At 38.0% G+C, this 15591-nt stretch overlaps 2 protein-coding genes across 3 annotated transcripts; both read left to right on the top strand.

Moving 5' to 3' along the window:
* Positions 1-1218: 1218 nt before the first annotated feature.
* dmc1 (DNA meiotic recombinase 1) lies at positions 1219-6298 on the top strand. 2 transcript variants are annotated; one of them, XM_060890494.1, is made up of 15 exons: positions 1219-1337; positions 1541-1598; positions 1751-1795; positions 1887-2033; positions 2171-2253; positions 3437-3489; positions 3573-3614; positions 3753-3825; positions 4127-4218; positions 4309-4382; positions 4520-4634; positions 5346-5406; positions 5592-5708; positions 5858-5943; positions 6030-6298. In XM_060890494.1, the coding sequence occupies exons 2-14, from the start codon at positions 1542-1544 to the stop codon at positions 5925-5927; spliced, it is 1029 nt and encodes a 342-aa protein (XP_060746477.1). In that variant the 5' UTR covers positions 1219-1337; position 1541; the 3' UTR covers positions 5928-5943; positions 6030-6298. The 2 variants fall into 2 exon arrangements, with proteins under 2 accessions (XP_060746477.1, XP_060746471.1); XM_060890488.1 differs by lacking the exon at positions 6030-6298 and having other exon boundaries at positions 5858-5999.
* A 1461-nt stretch (positions 6299-7759) lies between these two features.
* Positions 7760-15191, top strand: gspt1 (G1 to S phase transition 1). Its single transcript, XM_060859965.1, has 14 exons — positions 7760-8104; positions 9053-9094; positions 10486-10725; positions 10833-10866; positions 10958-11035; positions 11135-11315; positions 11649-11803; positions 11941-12081; positions 12360-12453; positions 13067-13147; positions 13243-13416; positions 13523-13612; positions 13700-13868; positions 14092-15191. Exons 1-14 carry the CDS (start codon positions 7942-7944, stop codon positions 14142-14144), a joined length of 1695 nt encoding a protein of 564 aa, XP_060715948.1. The 5' UTR covers positions 7760-7941; the 3' UTR covers positions 14145-15191.
* Positions 15192-15591: the final 400 nt, after the last annotated feature.

Genomic DNA, 15591 nt, shown 5'->3' on the forward strand with positions numbered 1-15591 from the left:
AGCATTCTTTGTTTACAGCATTTTTTCACACCTGCCTAAAACTTTTGCACAGTACTGTATATACTGTCTATATATAAGCGCTTAGAAATAATAGCCCTAAATGGCACTCATGTCCCATTAACGGTGGTGACCACTTTATATGGTGAGACGATTAGCTGTCACAATTAATTCGGACAAGAGCACACTGAACCAAACACAGATATTCTTAGGGTTGACCTTGAATGCAGTGACATTCAGAGCATGCTTATCGGCAGACAATGTGCAGGCTATTCAGTTGGGCCTGTCTCTGTTCCACAGAGAGGGTGTATTGAGACACCAAGCTTTTAGGTCTGATGGCAGTGCTGCTATTAGGCACCTGTATAAGAGGGATTTTTGAACAATGTACTGTACTGCTTCATTAAGGTTTAATCTGTAAGCAACCCTAAATGGTGTAATGCAGTAGTATTTATGAGAGACAGTTTAAAGACGCATATCCCATTGAGATAAAATTCTTGTGCTTTCAGAGAACCAGGTTACTTTTATGGCCTAAAATTTATATTCATGTGTGGCATACACCCAGTATGACCCATAGACTACACTATGGAAGTCCATAAAAATATTCTATTCTCTATGTTTTTAAAAAATCTGTCTGATCACTTTTATCGAGTGATGAAATGTTTTTTCCTGGATGACAATGTTCCCAACCAAAGAGCATGAGGGCTCAATCTATGGTTTAATGAGTATAAAATGATCTAATTCTTTTCTATAACCAATGATAATAAACACCACCACAAAAACCACCATCAGAGATCTGAATGTACTGCAACCCTGACCTGGTTATTATTAAAGATGAATGAATGAATGGATGAATGAATGAATGGATGGATGGATTAATGGATGGATGGATGAATGAATGGATGGATGGATAAATGAATGAATGAATGAATGAATGGATGGATGAATGGATAAATGAATGAATGGATGGATGGATGGATGAATGAAACAAGAGCAACAACTGATGCATGAAGCCTATAAACAAATTGTGAAAATATTTCCAGACATACATCCATTGTTTATTATAGTGGGATGTAGCAAATGGCAGCAGTCAAACACATTCTTTCATAAAGCTGCAGGACATGAACTTATAATGTTAATGGTAATGTTAACATTAAAAATCAGAAAGCTTGTAGCGGTGTGTGTGAGGAGTGTGTGTGTGTGTGTAGAGGGGTGTGTGTGTGACGTACCTCTGTGTGCGCTCGAGCGCTCTTTATTTCTGAGGCGATTGGCAGCTTTTGTATCACTGGTTCAAATCTGCAGTGATTATATTTCGTTTACTCGACGGTTTGTTTGCTTTACAGGTGAGTGAGTGTGTGTTAATGGACGTTTTTTCACAAAAGGTGTATTTTTTTAATCATTACAGAAACAAATGTGAGGATTAAATCAGAAGAACTAGCTGTTAGCAATCAGCTGAACTCATTAGCATGTAGCTAATGTAGCTTTGTGTTTGACAGAAAACTGTACAATAACTGATATCTTAAATAAACTTGATGGTCTTTCACAGTATGAAGTCGGTGGAGGACCAAGTTGTGGAAGATGAGGCAGGGTTTCATGATGATGAGGTGAGCTAATGATTATGATGAACACGAACATTGAACATAGCCTCAGATTCATCAGGACTAATCACTTTAGTTTATGTCACTTACTGTATGATGACATCTAAACTAGTTTAACCAAGAAGAATGAAGTTTTTATTATTTCTGTTAACTTCCAGGAATCTTTCTTCCAAGACATTGAACTCCTTCAGAAATATGGCATTGTGAGTAAAATGACATGATGACATTTTAATGTTATAACAGGATCAAGTAACATTATGACAGCCTGTTGTATTCTTTGTGCGCTCTTCATAGAACATGGCAGATATCAAAAAGCTGAAGTCAGTGGGAATATGTACTATAAAAGGGATCCAGATGACCACACGCCGTTCCCTCTGTAATGTTAAGGGTCTGTCTGAGGCCAAAGTGGAGAAAATCAAGGAAGCTGCTGGGAAGTTGCTGGTAATGTTCACTTTCAAACATCATTTGGAAATGTTTTACAGGATTTTTATAAGGGACTGTTGTTAATGGATGACGCGTTGAATGTTGTCTAGTCTGTAAATGTTTTAAAAAGTTGTTTTTTATTTTGTTTGCTTTAGATGAACGGATTTCAGACAGCTTCAGAATACAGTATGAAAAGAAAACAAGTATTCCACATCACAACAGGCAGTTTGGAGTTTGAGTAAGAAAGATATTGTAGATAGTATTATACGGTATATCATTAGCATTATAAAGCAGTTTGTAATGGGTGTAACAATATGTATTGACAATATGACAATGCAACACAATGCAAATATGTGATGTACTTCATGGAAAAATGTGATATCTGTATTCTATTATTTATGCATGAGATGCAGATGCATTGTTTGAACACCAGAGGTCTCAATCTGCAAACCCTTTAGAGTTAACATTACCAAATCAGAAACCATCTGCACTTGTGAATTGACCCAAGTTCAATAGCTCTGATTTGATTGACATGCGTTATACATTATATACAGCTGCATGGCCACAATATAGCGCTTCTGTTCTTTCGAACAACACCATCTACACACCTCTGTAATCTATACTGCTCGAGAAAGGGGTTGTAGAAATGTCATTTTAGCTGAACTTAATATATTTCTGCTCCTCAGCTCATTATCTTTCACTTGATCATTTTCAAAGTACCCAGTTCAGACACTTGTCCGAAACATTTAGTTGAATTTATAAATGAATGTGTTTACATTTAAGACTTGGTGAACCTTTAGTACAGTTTGTTTAAGTATATATTAAACCTCTGGCAATAACAGGTTTAAAATGTATTTAGTTTCAGACAAACATGCACATTGTTTTGTATTCCTTTTTATACAGAAATAAAAAAATCTATTTTTCGGTCCTAATTTTTCCTCATTAGGGTTCTGTTCAAATTTACTACAAATTGAATCGAATAGAATCGTAAATGTTGTATTTTGAAAAGAGTCAAATTGTGACCAGAGTGTATTGTTACACCTCTATTGTATAACATGTAAGCGCAGTCCTTCATCTAGCACTGTATTATAATCGGCACAGTGGTATCTGAGGTATCACAGTGGTGTCTTATTTCACCTCTAACATTTTGGTCTTTCGTACATTTCTGTTTCACTTCAGCTCTGATACAAATTACATACAGTATGGTATGGTACACAAATAAATTACAATATTAACTGGTTATGATTATTGTAGTCTTGCTACATTATGACATAGCTTTCATACTATGATGTATATTATGGTAAGCGTCACTATATTTATTGCTACCATAATATCTCTGTAGTGTATTTCCTTACAACCCAAGGAAATATATTGTACTTAGCCGTATGTTTACAATCGAGGATTTTATTTAATCTCTTTAGTAAACTTCTTGGAGGGGGAGTAGAGAGTATGGCGATCACTGAAGCTTTTGGAGGTAAGTTGCAGTTATAATCTATTGTCCTCTCATTTTATCACTTCTTATCTGATCTGTTTTTTAATTAAAATATTTTTATGCAGAGTTTAGAACAGGAAAGACTCAACTCTCTCACACGCTGTGTGGTAGGTGACAAAATATCTTTCACAGTGATTCTACTGGTATGACATTAGGACACTGTGATAAAATTTTGACTAGAATTCTGAGCAGGTTATATTGCTTTCTTTAAATGCCTGCATATGAGCTCTGAACCGTCTTTATAGTTACAGCCCAGTTGCCTGGTGAGAATGGATATACTGGAGGAAAGGTCATCTTCATCGATTCGGAAAATACTTTGTATCCTTCAGGAATCTTTAGACACCTCACACTTTGGTTAAGCATCAATTAAGTTTTTATTTTCTATAGGCTACATCTTGTTTTTCGCCCTTTTTATGACCACAGTTGATAAGGAATCATTTTCATCCATCATGAAAAACATTAGACATTTTGCAATTAGAAGTAATTATAAGCTTATGTAGAGTTATTTTAATAGAGAATATTTAAGAATCTAAGAGTCTGGTTATTTTCCCAGCCTCCTTACTGTCTGTGATGTGTTCTGTTGCTTCTAGTCTTTTTGTTCTTTATCTGTAATTCTCAGTCGCCCAGACAGGCTGAAGGACATTGCAGACAGGTTCAATGTGGATCATGATGCAGTCCTTGATAACGTGCTGTATGCCCGTGCTTATACCAGTAAGACATAAATATTATTGAGCTTATCTTCACTTTTATGCCGTATTTTGTAGATATTTTGTGCATTGTTTTTGGTTCTTGCCATTTTAGGTGAACATCAGATGGAGCTGTTAGACTTTGTGGCAGCCAAATTTCATGAGGAGGGAGGCATCTTTAAGCTCTTGGCAAGTAACAGGAAGAGAAAGAAAAAAAAATAAAACACACTTTTGGAACAATATTTGTTCCATTTTTTATTGCTTTGTTATTAGTTCGGATTAATATAACATTCTACTGTTTTTACCCCGACCTTTGTGTTGTTTAGATCATAGACTCCATCATGGCTCTGTTCCGAGTGGACTTCTCAGGTCGAGGTGAGCTTGCAGAGAGACAACAGAAGCTGGCACAGATGCTTTCCAGGCTGCAAAAGATTTCAGAAGGTCAGTTTTATGTCACAAAATGTCCATAACATTCATATTCATATACATTCATATTCATATACAATAACTATGTTCATCCGAAATGCTAAAATGTACCAAAATTTCTTCTTTTTTTATTGGTTTGAGCTTTAAAATGTAGTGTCTGTATAACATTTAAGCTGAAACAGGGGCGTCCAGTCTTATCCAGAAAGGGTCGGTGTGAGTGGTGTAAGTGGTCGGTGTAAATATTTATTCCAACTATGCAGAAGTCACACTTCATAGTATTTTTAAACCAGTGTCAGCTGATTAAATGTGTGAAAACCTGCACCCACACTGGGCTTAGATCTTACCACACCGGCTAAGATTGGACACCTCTGAGGTAAAAGTTGTGAATTTTTGGGTTAGCAATTGACGTACATTTACAAAAAAATTCTTGATTTTTATGAATCAGATATAACATTACTTAACTTGTAATTTACATTTACATTATAAGTTTTAAATTATTATTTTATTTGCAGATAGTTTTGTTACTTTCATACTTTCATATGATTATATATTGGTCATTGTAGTGTTATAATAGGAAACACTCGATATGTTATACTCTATTGATAATATTTTCACTTGTTAGATTTGACCTGGGACATGAGACCAACTAATTGACTGAAAATAAAAACACTGAATAAATAATTCAACCCCTGTCTGATCAAAATGTTTGTATTTCAATTCTGACAGAGTACAATGTTGGAGTGTTTGTCACCAATCAGATGACAGCAGACCCAGGAGCCGGGATGACGTAAGTATTAAAATTTTCTTTCAAATGCTGGTTACGTTACAGATAACTGCAGTGACGTGTCAGTTCTGAAGGTCATTATCAGCATGACCAAACAGCATTTGGGTCAAAGGTAACTAAAACCATGTATCTCTAATGAAGATGTCATGTGTAGGTGCAGCAGCCAATTTCTAACCACTCTTTTAAAGATTTCAAGCAGATCCCAAAAAGCCCATCGGAGGTCACATACTAGCGCATGCTTCCACCACACGCATAAGTCTGAGGAAAGGACGTGGTGAAATGAGAATTGCCAAAATCTTTGACAGGTAATTCTGGCTAAACTAATATACTGTAAAATAACTAAAACCTATAACTTATCAAATAATAACTCATTAAGTTGTGTGAGCTGATTGCTGATGTTAATGCGAACTGCAGATAAAAAAGAAAGTTAAAAGGATTATCTCCTTCTTTCAAGCCCTGACATGCCAGAAAATGAAGCTACCTTTGCCATTACTGCTGGAGGAGTGGCAGATGCAAAAGAGTAAAACAAGAATATCTCAGGTGAAAGCAAATCACATGGTTTGTTAGTGGGATACTATATGCATTCAGATCTAAATACAACTGTTTGTTTATTTGTTTATTTATAGATTTATTTGATCGCCACCTCCGTGTGGGGTTTTCCCCCAATAAAATGTTGGACTTACTACAATTTTCTTTGACAAAGAAACATGCCTGCATTTTTTTAAAACCTAATCTCTAATGTCTGTCTGCATTTATTTCTGTCTACATTCATTTCACTTTACTAAGAAAAAAACCTTGTCTGATGAAATGATGCATTCACTACAGAGAGTTCTTCGGTTGAAGGTGCTCACACGAAACAACTAGAATATACAATACACTGTCACTAAACACACATTACTTTTATTGATATTTTTTTATTTCGATATATCAATAAAGATTTTAATCCCATATATTAGCGTTTTTAGTCTGCTGGGATGTATTCATTTATGTCATCATGTAAAACAAATCCTGTTGTTTACATAAATCAGAGAAAAACGAGTAAACATGATGAACATCATAACATCCAAATCAAGGTGGTCTGTCTGGGTGTAGACTAAAGAGTCTAAGGAGCCTCGCTTTAATGCACTGGAGATGCAAGCCTGATCACAGAAGTGATGATAAAAGCCCTGCTGAACCTTTTTCTCCAACAAAGGACCAAGAAATTTGTCTGTGACACTTATGATACTGATCAGAATCAGGTTTATTGGCCAAGTGTGTCGACACACACAAGGAATTTGGTTCCAGCTGTTGTGACTCTCAAAAGTACAGACATAAATAACACTTTAGCTTTAAATATACAAGACAAAAACAGACTATACAAAACAATACAGATGGTGTGAGACAATATAGACAGTACGAGTATTAAATATGAATACAGAATATACGACTGATCAGTTATGTAGATAAAGTGTGAGAAATGCATGGTAGTGCAAATTACAGTATTGTGAAATATTATGCTTTTGTACAATATACAGCAGCAGTAATGTGTGTAACATATACGGATGATGTGATGACTGACAGGTCCGATGATGCAGTACATATAGATATGAAGGAGTGAATATAATTATGGTGAGTCATTAATCAGGGTGATTGCCTTGGGAAAGAAACTGTTCCTGTGTCTGTCAGTTTTGGTAAACAAAGTTCTGTAGCGTCTGCCAGAAGGGAAGAGCTGAAAGAGGTTGTGTCCAGTGATTTTTTCCTGCCCGGTTTCTGGTTCTTGTATGGTACAGTACAAGTCCTGGGGAGTGGGCAGGGGGAGTAGTCTGTTCCTGTCCTGTTTTGTTGCTGCACCAAACCAGATGGTGATGGATGTGCAGAGGACAGATTCAATGACTGCAGTGTAGAACTGCAACAACAGCTCCTGTGGCAGACCAGACTTCCTTAACTGACAGTGTGATGTTATTCATGCCAAAAAGAAAAGGAGAATCACAGATGAAATACAAAAAAAAAAATAACAGAGCAACAGTGTGCTGTACTGAAAATAAGTCAAATCTCTAAAAGCATCACACATGTTTAAAGCTTCCTTTGGATATAACAGGTCTTCTGTTCATTTCAACTACATACATGTGGGAAAAACAAGGGGTACATTCTTCCCTACAAAATCTATCAAATGAAACGTTTTCAGAATAAGGGTTTAATTTATAAACACAGAATTCATGTAGGTTTTCTACAAGACGTTTTACAAGACCTGTTAGTGAACCGCACAATCAGCTTTTGAGTTTAGAGTTGACGTATAAACGTGTTAAAGAGTTTTTCATGATGAGAACTATTCATTTGGTGGTCGTTATCCTGCTCCATCGTGTCTGGCTTCACACTGAACGCACCGTGTCCGCACTGTGGGAGCGGAAGAGCAGCAGGTTCATGTTGTAAATCCGCTCACTCTTCTGCACACACACACACACACACACACACACGGTTCTCTGGAGCAGGTAAAGAGAAGGTGAAGGTGTCCGGGTGTAACTGTGTATCGTGGACAAGCGGCTGTAGTCGGATCTCGCTATGGACCAGAGAGACTCTGCGCCTGAGAGCTGGGAGGAGGACGATGTGGAGGCCCAAGCGGACACCGAACTCCAGTCTGCCTTCATCGGCCTCAACGTCAACGCACCAGAGTTTGTACCCTCTTTTGTACCCAGAGCGTCCCCACACAGCACCGGGTCCCACGGTAAACACACACACACACACACACACACACACACACACACACGGTCCTGCTCGGTGCTAACAAACTGATCGTTTCAGGGAAAAGCTGCAGTCTGCAGTGAGCTAGTTAGCTTTAGCTGCCACGCTGAACAGCTGTCAGGGGTTTGACAAACCGGGAGATTTTACAGAATTGTGACAGTTAGCGCACTAATTCGTGTATGTATGTGTATAATAATTATTAAAGAGTTTAATGAAAGTGGTGTTTTGTGTTAACGTGTCCTGTTTATTTTGTGTTGGGGGGAAAATGGCTACTAAAGACGACGTCAGCTGTGGACTCCAGTGATTACTGTACTGTATCTACATTTACAGCGTTTAGCAGACGTCCTGATCCACAGCGACTTACACTTTTATCTCATTTTATACAACTGAGCAATTGAGGGTTAGGGGCCTTGGTCAGGGGCCCAGCAGTGGGACTCGAAATCACAACCTTCTGGTTGGTGATCCAGCTCATTAACCACTAGGTTACAGCGTCCCCAACTGAAACTGTGTGTTTGTACAGTTTATAGTTTATTGTACCTTTGTTTCTAAGTAATGTCAGTAATTATTTAGTCAGTAATGTTAGTGGTGAGTAACAATGTCCATTATGTCCACTGCCAGATTTTGTTTCTTTATGTCTAACTCTACACACACACATACACACACACACAGCAGGGATTTATTTACTCGGTTCAGATAAATTCTGTCAGATGTATATTCTGTAAAGTCCTGTTTAAGCCCCCTGTTTACCCACATTATGGTGACCCTGACAAACAGATCGGATCTGATACCAGTCCAGGATTTCGGGGCAAGAATTTATGCATGTCACATGGGAATTTTGCACATTATCTAATTTTAACAGCATGCATCTTGTGCTCTGAAAACTTAACAGAAACTATCATACAGTTTAAGCAGTATGTTGTTCTCTCTTTAGGTCCAGACACGGTTACCAACATGGAGGTTTCTGAGCCAGTAGGTAAGTATGCTTTAACTTTAAATATATTGCAATTTAAAGTGAACAGAGCTAACGTTCAAGTCAGTTAGTACAAATTAGAGAACTGGTATTTCTACCAATTATGGTGTTGTACTGCCATTAGTGTTAGTTCAGCTATATAGAGACCAACTGGATGTTGTGCAGCTTGGCTCATGTAACAGACTGTACATGCTCAGGTTTCATGCCTTGTCGCTGCTCAACTCCTGCACCTACAGCCAGGGACTGAAGCTCTCATAAAAAACAGCAGTGTGATATTCATAACCAGAATGACATGTTTGCTGATCTTTATTGAACAGTTACAGAACTCTTTGCTTAGTGATGTCTGATAAGTAGACAGTCTTATCATGAACAGTACTTTGTACAGTAAGGACCGTTTATTTAGTGAGGTTTTGTGTCCTACAGATAGAGGAGCACAAATATATTCTTATCTTAAAAGTCCCAGAGAGCAATACTGGCCATGCTCCTCGGGAGGTAGGGTTGGTATTCTCTCTGTCTCCCATCAGTCACAGAGACACTAAACAATCGAGGGCATCTGTAAGCTCAAATATACAGATGTGGGTAGATGGTATTTTGCTTTGAGTTTGAAAAAATGTGGTGCACTGGCTTCATGTGCCTCGGAGGAAGCATGTGATAGGCCTTTGCCTTTCCTGGTTGTTAGCTGTCCCATTAAAAGGGAGAACTGGCTGATAGGTAGGAAATGGCCAAGACTAAAAAAAGATTTTATTATTAAATCTGTCTACATCCAGTTCACAGAGCATCTAAATAAACTGCTTACAATTTGCCCTGGATTTCTCAGACATATTAAATATGTTTGTATACATGGAGTTACCAATGCCAGCAAACACTTACTCCCCAATCTGCCTTTATTATTCACTTACGATGGTCACATTTGCCACCTTGCGCCTGAGAACCAAAACATAATTTTTTATTAAATTAAGCAGCTCTTGCAAGAGCAATGATAGTCCAGTAGTTGAACGTGCATTTTCATTGTGCTGTTCCATCACCCAACACCAGACCTGCTCTACAGGTTGATATGCAGTGGTAGGTGTGTCTCGTCCCACAGCTTGTCATGTAAGTGCTTAATTATTCTGGTTCACAGCAGATAGAGATAAATCTCTGATCCGCTTTCTACTCAAACCGCAACAATGCTGAATGTAGACTCTGGTGTCATTTATTCACTCCAGTAAGAAGGCTGTATATGTAAATGGATAGGAGACACGTTGGAAATAAAACAACTATAATGAGTCAGTAACAGTAGAATAACTTACAAAATCTGCTTGCTAAGATACACGTTGTATATCATACACAAAACTTTGTAAAAATATAAATAAATAAATGATATCATGTTAAAGCTGGTGTCATTGTGCCTCCAGCTGCTGTGGAGAATGGAGAAACAGATACTGGCACTGCCGAGTCGTGGGAGGAGAAGGGTGAACCAGATGAGGTGGAGGCAGCAGGTGGAACGATGGAGGAGATTGGATCTGCTAGGGAAGAAGCCCAAGATGAGATGATGATGGAGGAGGATGAGGAAATGCCTGCCCCTAAACTTCCTCCTCCTCTCCCAGATGCCCCAAAGAAAGAACATGTTAATGTTGTATTCATTGGACACGTTGGTACGTCTGTGTACACTATCTCCAAAGAAGCCACTTCATTTTTCTACCTTTATTATTATTGTTTTTTCACAATTTTATCGTGTTTCTCTTCTGTTTTTATGTTTTAGATGCTGGCAAGTCAACAATCGGTGGCCAGATCATGTGAGTCAAGCGGCCTTTACGTTTTCTGTTTAAAACCTGTTCATTAAATGAGCTAATCTGTAAGGTATTTACACTAAGCTTTTTCTTTTAGGTATTTAACCGGCATGGTGGACAAACGGACCCTGGAGAAATATGAAAGGGAAGCAAAAGAAAAGAACAGGGAGACATGGTAAAAATACTTTGTCATTTATTCAGACATTTTTGTTAGTAATGTTCTTGTAGCTGCTCAGTTACATTTTTATCATATTTGAATACATTTTCTTTACAGGTATCTCTCATGGGCATTAGATACCAACCAGGAGGAGAGAGACAAGGGGAAAACAGTAGAAGTAGGAAGAGCATATTTTGAAACTGAGAAAAAGCACTTTACCATCCTGGATGCCCCGGGCCATAAAAGCTTTGTGCCCAATATGATTGGTGGAGCCTCACAGGCTGACCTGGCAGTGCTGGTTAGTTTCTTACAATTCTAGATATTTTACTGCTGACAGCGTAGATGCTGTACGTCTGCTACTGTGTGGGAGGTGAAATATCCAGGTTGTAGTCAGGAGACTGAATCTCTGCTAGTTTGCTAAATATGTGAGGTCTTTATCTTCTTTCAGTAAAATGTCAGGAATTCTGTTCACTTTTGTTGCAGCAAACTATTGATTTATCTGTCAGCCTCACAATCTCTATAAAGGTTATCAGGGCTTCAGTTTGTTTTTTCCTCCCACCTTGTTTTTTTTTTTTGCAGATATTTTCATTCTTGTTTTTAGTGAATTTATTCTTTTATTCCGTCTTCTCAGGTTATCTCTGCCAGAAAGGGCGAGTTTGAGACAGGCTTCGAAAAGGGTGGTCAGACCCGTGAACACGCCATGTTGGCCAAAACAGCTGGAGTCAAACACCTGATAGTCCTCATTAACAAAATGGACGATCCTACAGTGAACTGGAGCTTGGATAGGTAAATAAATCACGTTTTCATGTCAATAGTGAAATTAACGGCATAGCAGCCTCAAAGTGAAATATGAGAGTTCAGATTTTGACACAAGGTCATTCAGTGGCATTTTACTAAACCATCTTTTCTCTATTATATGATAGATATGAGGAATGTAAAGAGAAATTAGTGCCATTTTTAAAGAAGGTGGGCTTTAATCCAAAGAAAGACATCCACTTTATGCCCTGTTCTGGACTGACAGGAGCCAACTTAAAGGAGCCTTCTGAGATGTGCCCCTGGTACACGTAAGTGAAGCTTATAACACTCCAACCTACATCGTGGAACAGTAAACAAGTGGATTCAGAAGTGTTGTGAGATTCATTCCTAATGATGCCACACTTATCTAATTCATAAGATTATGTTTCGGTTTCTCTGTACTGTCTGCTAACCTTCTCCTCACAGCAGTGTTTACAGATACTCATACAATCATTTGCACAGTGATGATAACAGTAACAGGTATAATACTGAATTTTAGCAAATGCATCCATTTCTATTGTATGAATGAATTCTTTTTTTATTTTAGGGGTTTACCATTTATTCCACATCTGGACAGCTTGCCAAACTTCAACCGATCAACTGATGGTCCCATCAGATTGCCTATTGTAGATAAGTACAGGGTAAAGCTCATTTTTCTAGATATTTATTTGTAACAGTATAAATATAGGCTTGATTTTGTGTGTATATGTTGAGATTGTCCTACTTGAAAAGAAACGATTCTGTGAATAATATTAGTTTACACAGAGTATTTTTCGGATGTTGAAAGGTCATTTGAGCAAAAGGTTTGTGAAAGTAGAACATCAGCATGTACCAGAAGCAAATAAAAACATATGGCTGAGATTGTGTCACTTTATCACACAACTCCACCTGTAAAAAGTGAATTGTAATGGCATTAAACACACCCATGACAACAAGTAATAAAAATAAATGTTCACTTAATGGTTCACCATACATCCAAACACAGTCAAATGGGAAAATTAGTCATTTGAGTTCTTTTTATTAATGAAAATTACAAAGGTGAGTCTGCATTATTCAATGTGAGGAATTTGGGATGTTCCTTAAGTAGAAGTTGGCAAATTTTCCATCACAGTGAGTATATAAATCACTAATATTGTATAATAAGTTTTATGCTGGTAGAGAGGTGTCTCAAGCCAGAGACATAAAGATGAATCTGTGTAAACTCTCAGACATTACACTCACAGACTCCTTTTTTTCTCTTCATTTTCTCTTCAGGACATGGGCACTGTGGTTCTTGGCAAACTGGAATCAGGGACTATTAGCAAAGCACAACAACTTATCATGATGCCAAATAGGGTAAGATTATAAGCAATAATATAAGTTCTCAAATTCTCCAAAAATTTAAAATCAAGGATGTCAGCGGGTAAATGTGATGTGCGGTGATTTTCCAGCACACTGTAGAGGTACTGAGCCTACTGTCCGATGACGTAGAGACAGATGACGCAGGACCTGGAGAGAACCTGAAGCTCCGTCTCAAAGGCATTGAAGAAGAGGAGATTCTTCCTGGCTTCATCTTATGCAATGCAGAGAATCTCTGCCACTCAGGGCGTACGTTTGACGCCCAGGTAGGGCGCTGATTGTAGTTGCTAGTTGTATAAACAGCTTCCCATGTTTTTGTCTTCATTCCTCGTACTTAATGGATTTTTTTTTTTTGCTGTTGTTGTTTTACAGATTGTCATTATTGAACACAAATCCATTATATGTCCAGGTTACAATGCAGTCCTTCATATCCATACTTGCATAGAAGAAGTTCAGATAACAGTAAGGACCTGGTGGCTTTCTTCTTGTTGGATGTAGAAAATATGTTTCTGTATTTATTATGCGTTAAATAAATGCTTTTGCTTGAAGGCCTTAATCTGTTTGGTGGACAAGAAGACAGGAGAGAAGAGCAAGACGCGTCCTCGCTTTGTCAAACAAGACCAAGTGTGCATTGCCCGTCTCCGAACAGCAGGAACCATCTGCTTAGAAACGTTTAAAGACTTCCCGCAGATGGGCCGTTTCACTCTGAGGGACGAAGGTAAGAGCTTATTAACTTGGATCAATAGCGCCTTTGCTTCTATGCCCTTTTCACACTGTGGTGAGAATGCCAAAAGTATTGGTTTGTTAACTTCAGAAGGATAATAAGTTATATGATATACTACTCATTCTGTCTTTAACCAATTTGGGGGTTTTATTGTTGAAATCACCTGAATGTGTGGTGAATGCAGTTGTCCACGAAAGTCTGAAATTTTTCTTTGCAGGTAAAACCATTGCTATCGGCAAGGTGCTGAAGTTGGTGCCAGAGAAGGACTGATTTCACACTGAAGGACTGATCTGCTCCACTGTGGATTAGGAGGAAGGATGCAGCAACAATACCAACCAGATTCCTCCAATCCGCTCCATTCTCTTATTGTGGATAAAACTAAGAGAAACATTTGAAAAAGGACAATAACAACATGACAGTATGTTTTAAGAAGAACAATATTATAGAAAAAAGCTCAGTGTGACAGCTTTCTCATATTGAGAGCTCAGCTATGCCACTCATGTAGCCCAATTTTAAAGCCAACCCATTTCCACAGGCCCATATACAATGACAAAATGGATGCAATCGTGTTAGAGACTATTGGCTTTTTAACTGCCCTCGTGTTTGAAGGATTAAGCCATTCCTTTGTTAGCTGTCCTTAAGCAATCTGGAACTGACAGCGGACATAGATTTATTATGAAAGTGTGATCAGAAATCTTCACCAAGGTCAAACTTGTATCGATAGTTAGACTTGTATAATTGGTTGAGTGTGAATTTTTTTTTCCCTTCCATTCACCCCCCCCAAGTCTAACCCCACCAGTACTGCTCTGGGGTCCATGTATGTAATCAGTTTGTATCATTGTCTTCTTTTCAGTGTTTTTACAGTTTTACACTGCTTGAGGACATGAGCACTGGAACAGCTTGGATCCTTCCAACATTATGTTAAGGCTTTGGTTATGATTTCTCTTTGCATATCTGATATCGTTCTGGTCTTCTCCTAGAGCAGATCTTTTAGTTTATTCTTTTTGAAATCAGTAAAGTGACATGGACTATGCGCATGCATTTCAGGAAATGACTAGCAATTTTTGAAGAAATGCGCAATTTCAAGCAAATATTATTATTAATTGTAGCCTGCTGTAAATGAAACAGGATCAGGCTTATGCACACAATAACTAGTCATTGCTTCATCTAAAAGTAATCGTATTCGAATAAAAAAAATAAAGGAACTGTGATGTTACAGTTTCTCACACTACTCAGCATCTGATCCAGTTTTACATACTTCTGTGGCAATGTCAGCATTAACTATCCAACAAAATAAAAACACAAATTGATCATCTCCTCTTTATTGTTGGCTTTTTATGCATATTGAATTCATGCTATATCCCTAATCAGACATGATTGTCTGTTAAATCCTTCAGCTTTGGGTAAAGACCCCTGCTTAAATTCAGTGTCTCAGTGAGGCATTCACCACCATGGGCACCATTCTGAAGACTCCCTCAGTTGGTGTTTTGATGATAATTGAACTAATCAGACACTATGACATGTTTATATCAGTTCTTCTGCACTGCCCTGTCACATGGATCTCTCCGCTGGACTTATAAATCAGGCTTATGCACACATGCAATATGTATGTGTGCGCATAATGCTTATAAATGCTGGTGCACAGGTGTTTGGGAACCCAGTGCAAAGGGATGTTTCAGAAAACAAGCTTTCTAGGGAAAACTAAATGTTCTGCAAA

The sequence above is a fragment of the Tachysurus vachellii genome, chromosome 2 (assembly GCF_030014155.1).
Source record: "Tachysurus vachellii isolate PV-2020 chromosome 2, HZAU_Pvac_v1, whole genome shotgun sequence".
Lineage (NCBI taxonomy): Eukaryota > Metazoa > Chordata > Actinopteri > Siluriformes > Bagridae > Tachysurus > Tachysurus vachellii.

Coding starts and splice junctions, on each gene's coding strand:
- gspt1 (XM_060859965.1), top strand. CDS start 7,942: ATGGACCAGAGAGACTCTGCGCCTGAGAGCTGGGAGGAGGACGATGTG. Junction 13,148..13,242: donor TTATCATGATGCCAAATAGG/GTAAGATTATAA, acceptor GTGATTTTCCAG/CACACTGTAGAGGTACTGAG. Junction 13,869..14,091: donor TTTCACTCTGAGGGACGAAG/GTAAGAGCTTAT, acceptor TTTTCTTTGCAG/GTAAAACCATTGCTATCGGC.
- dmc1 (XM_060890494.1), top strand. CDS start 1,542: ATGAAGTCGGTGGAGGACCAAGTTGTGGAAGATGAGGCAGGGTTTCAT. Junction 2,034..2,170: donor AAGCTGCTGGGAAGTTGCTG/GTAATGTTCACT, acceptor TGTTTGCTTTAG/ATGAACGGATTTCAGACAGC. Junction 4,383..4,519: donor GAGGCATCTTTAAGCTCTTG/GCAAGTAACAGG, acceptor TGTGTTGTTTAG/ATCATAGACTCCATCATGGC.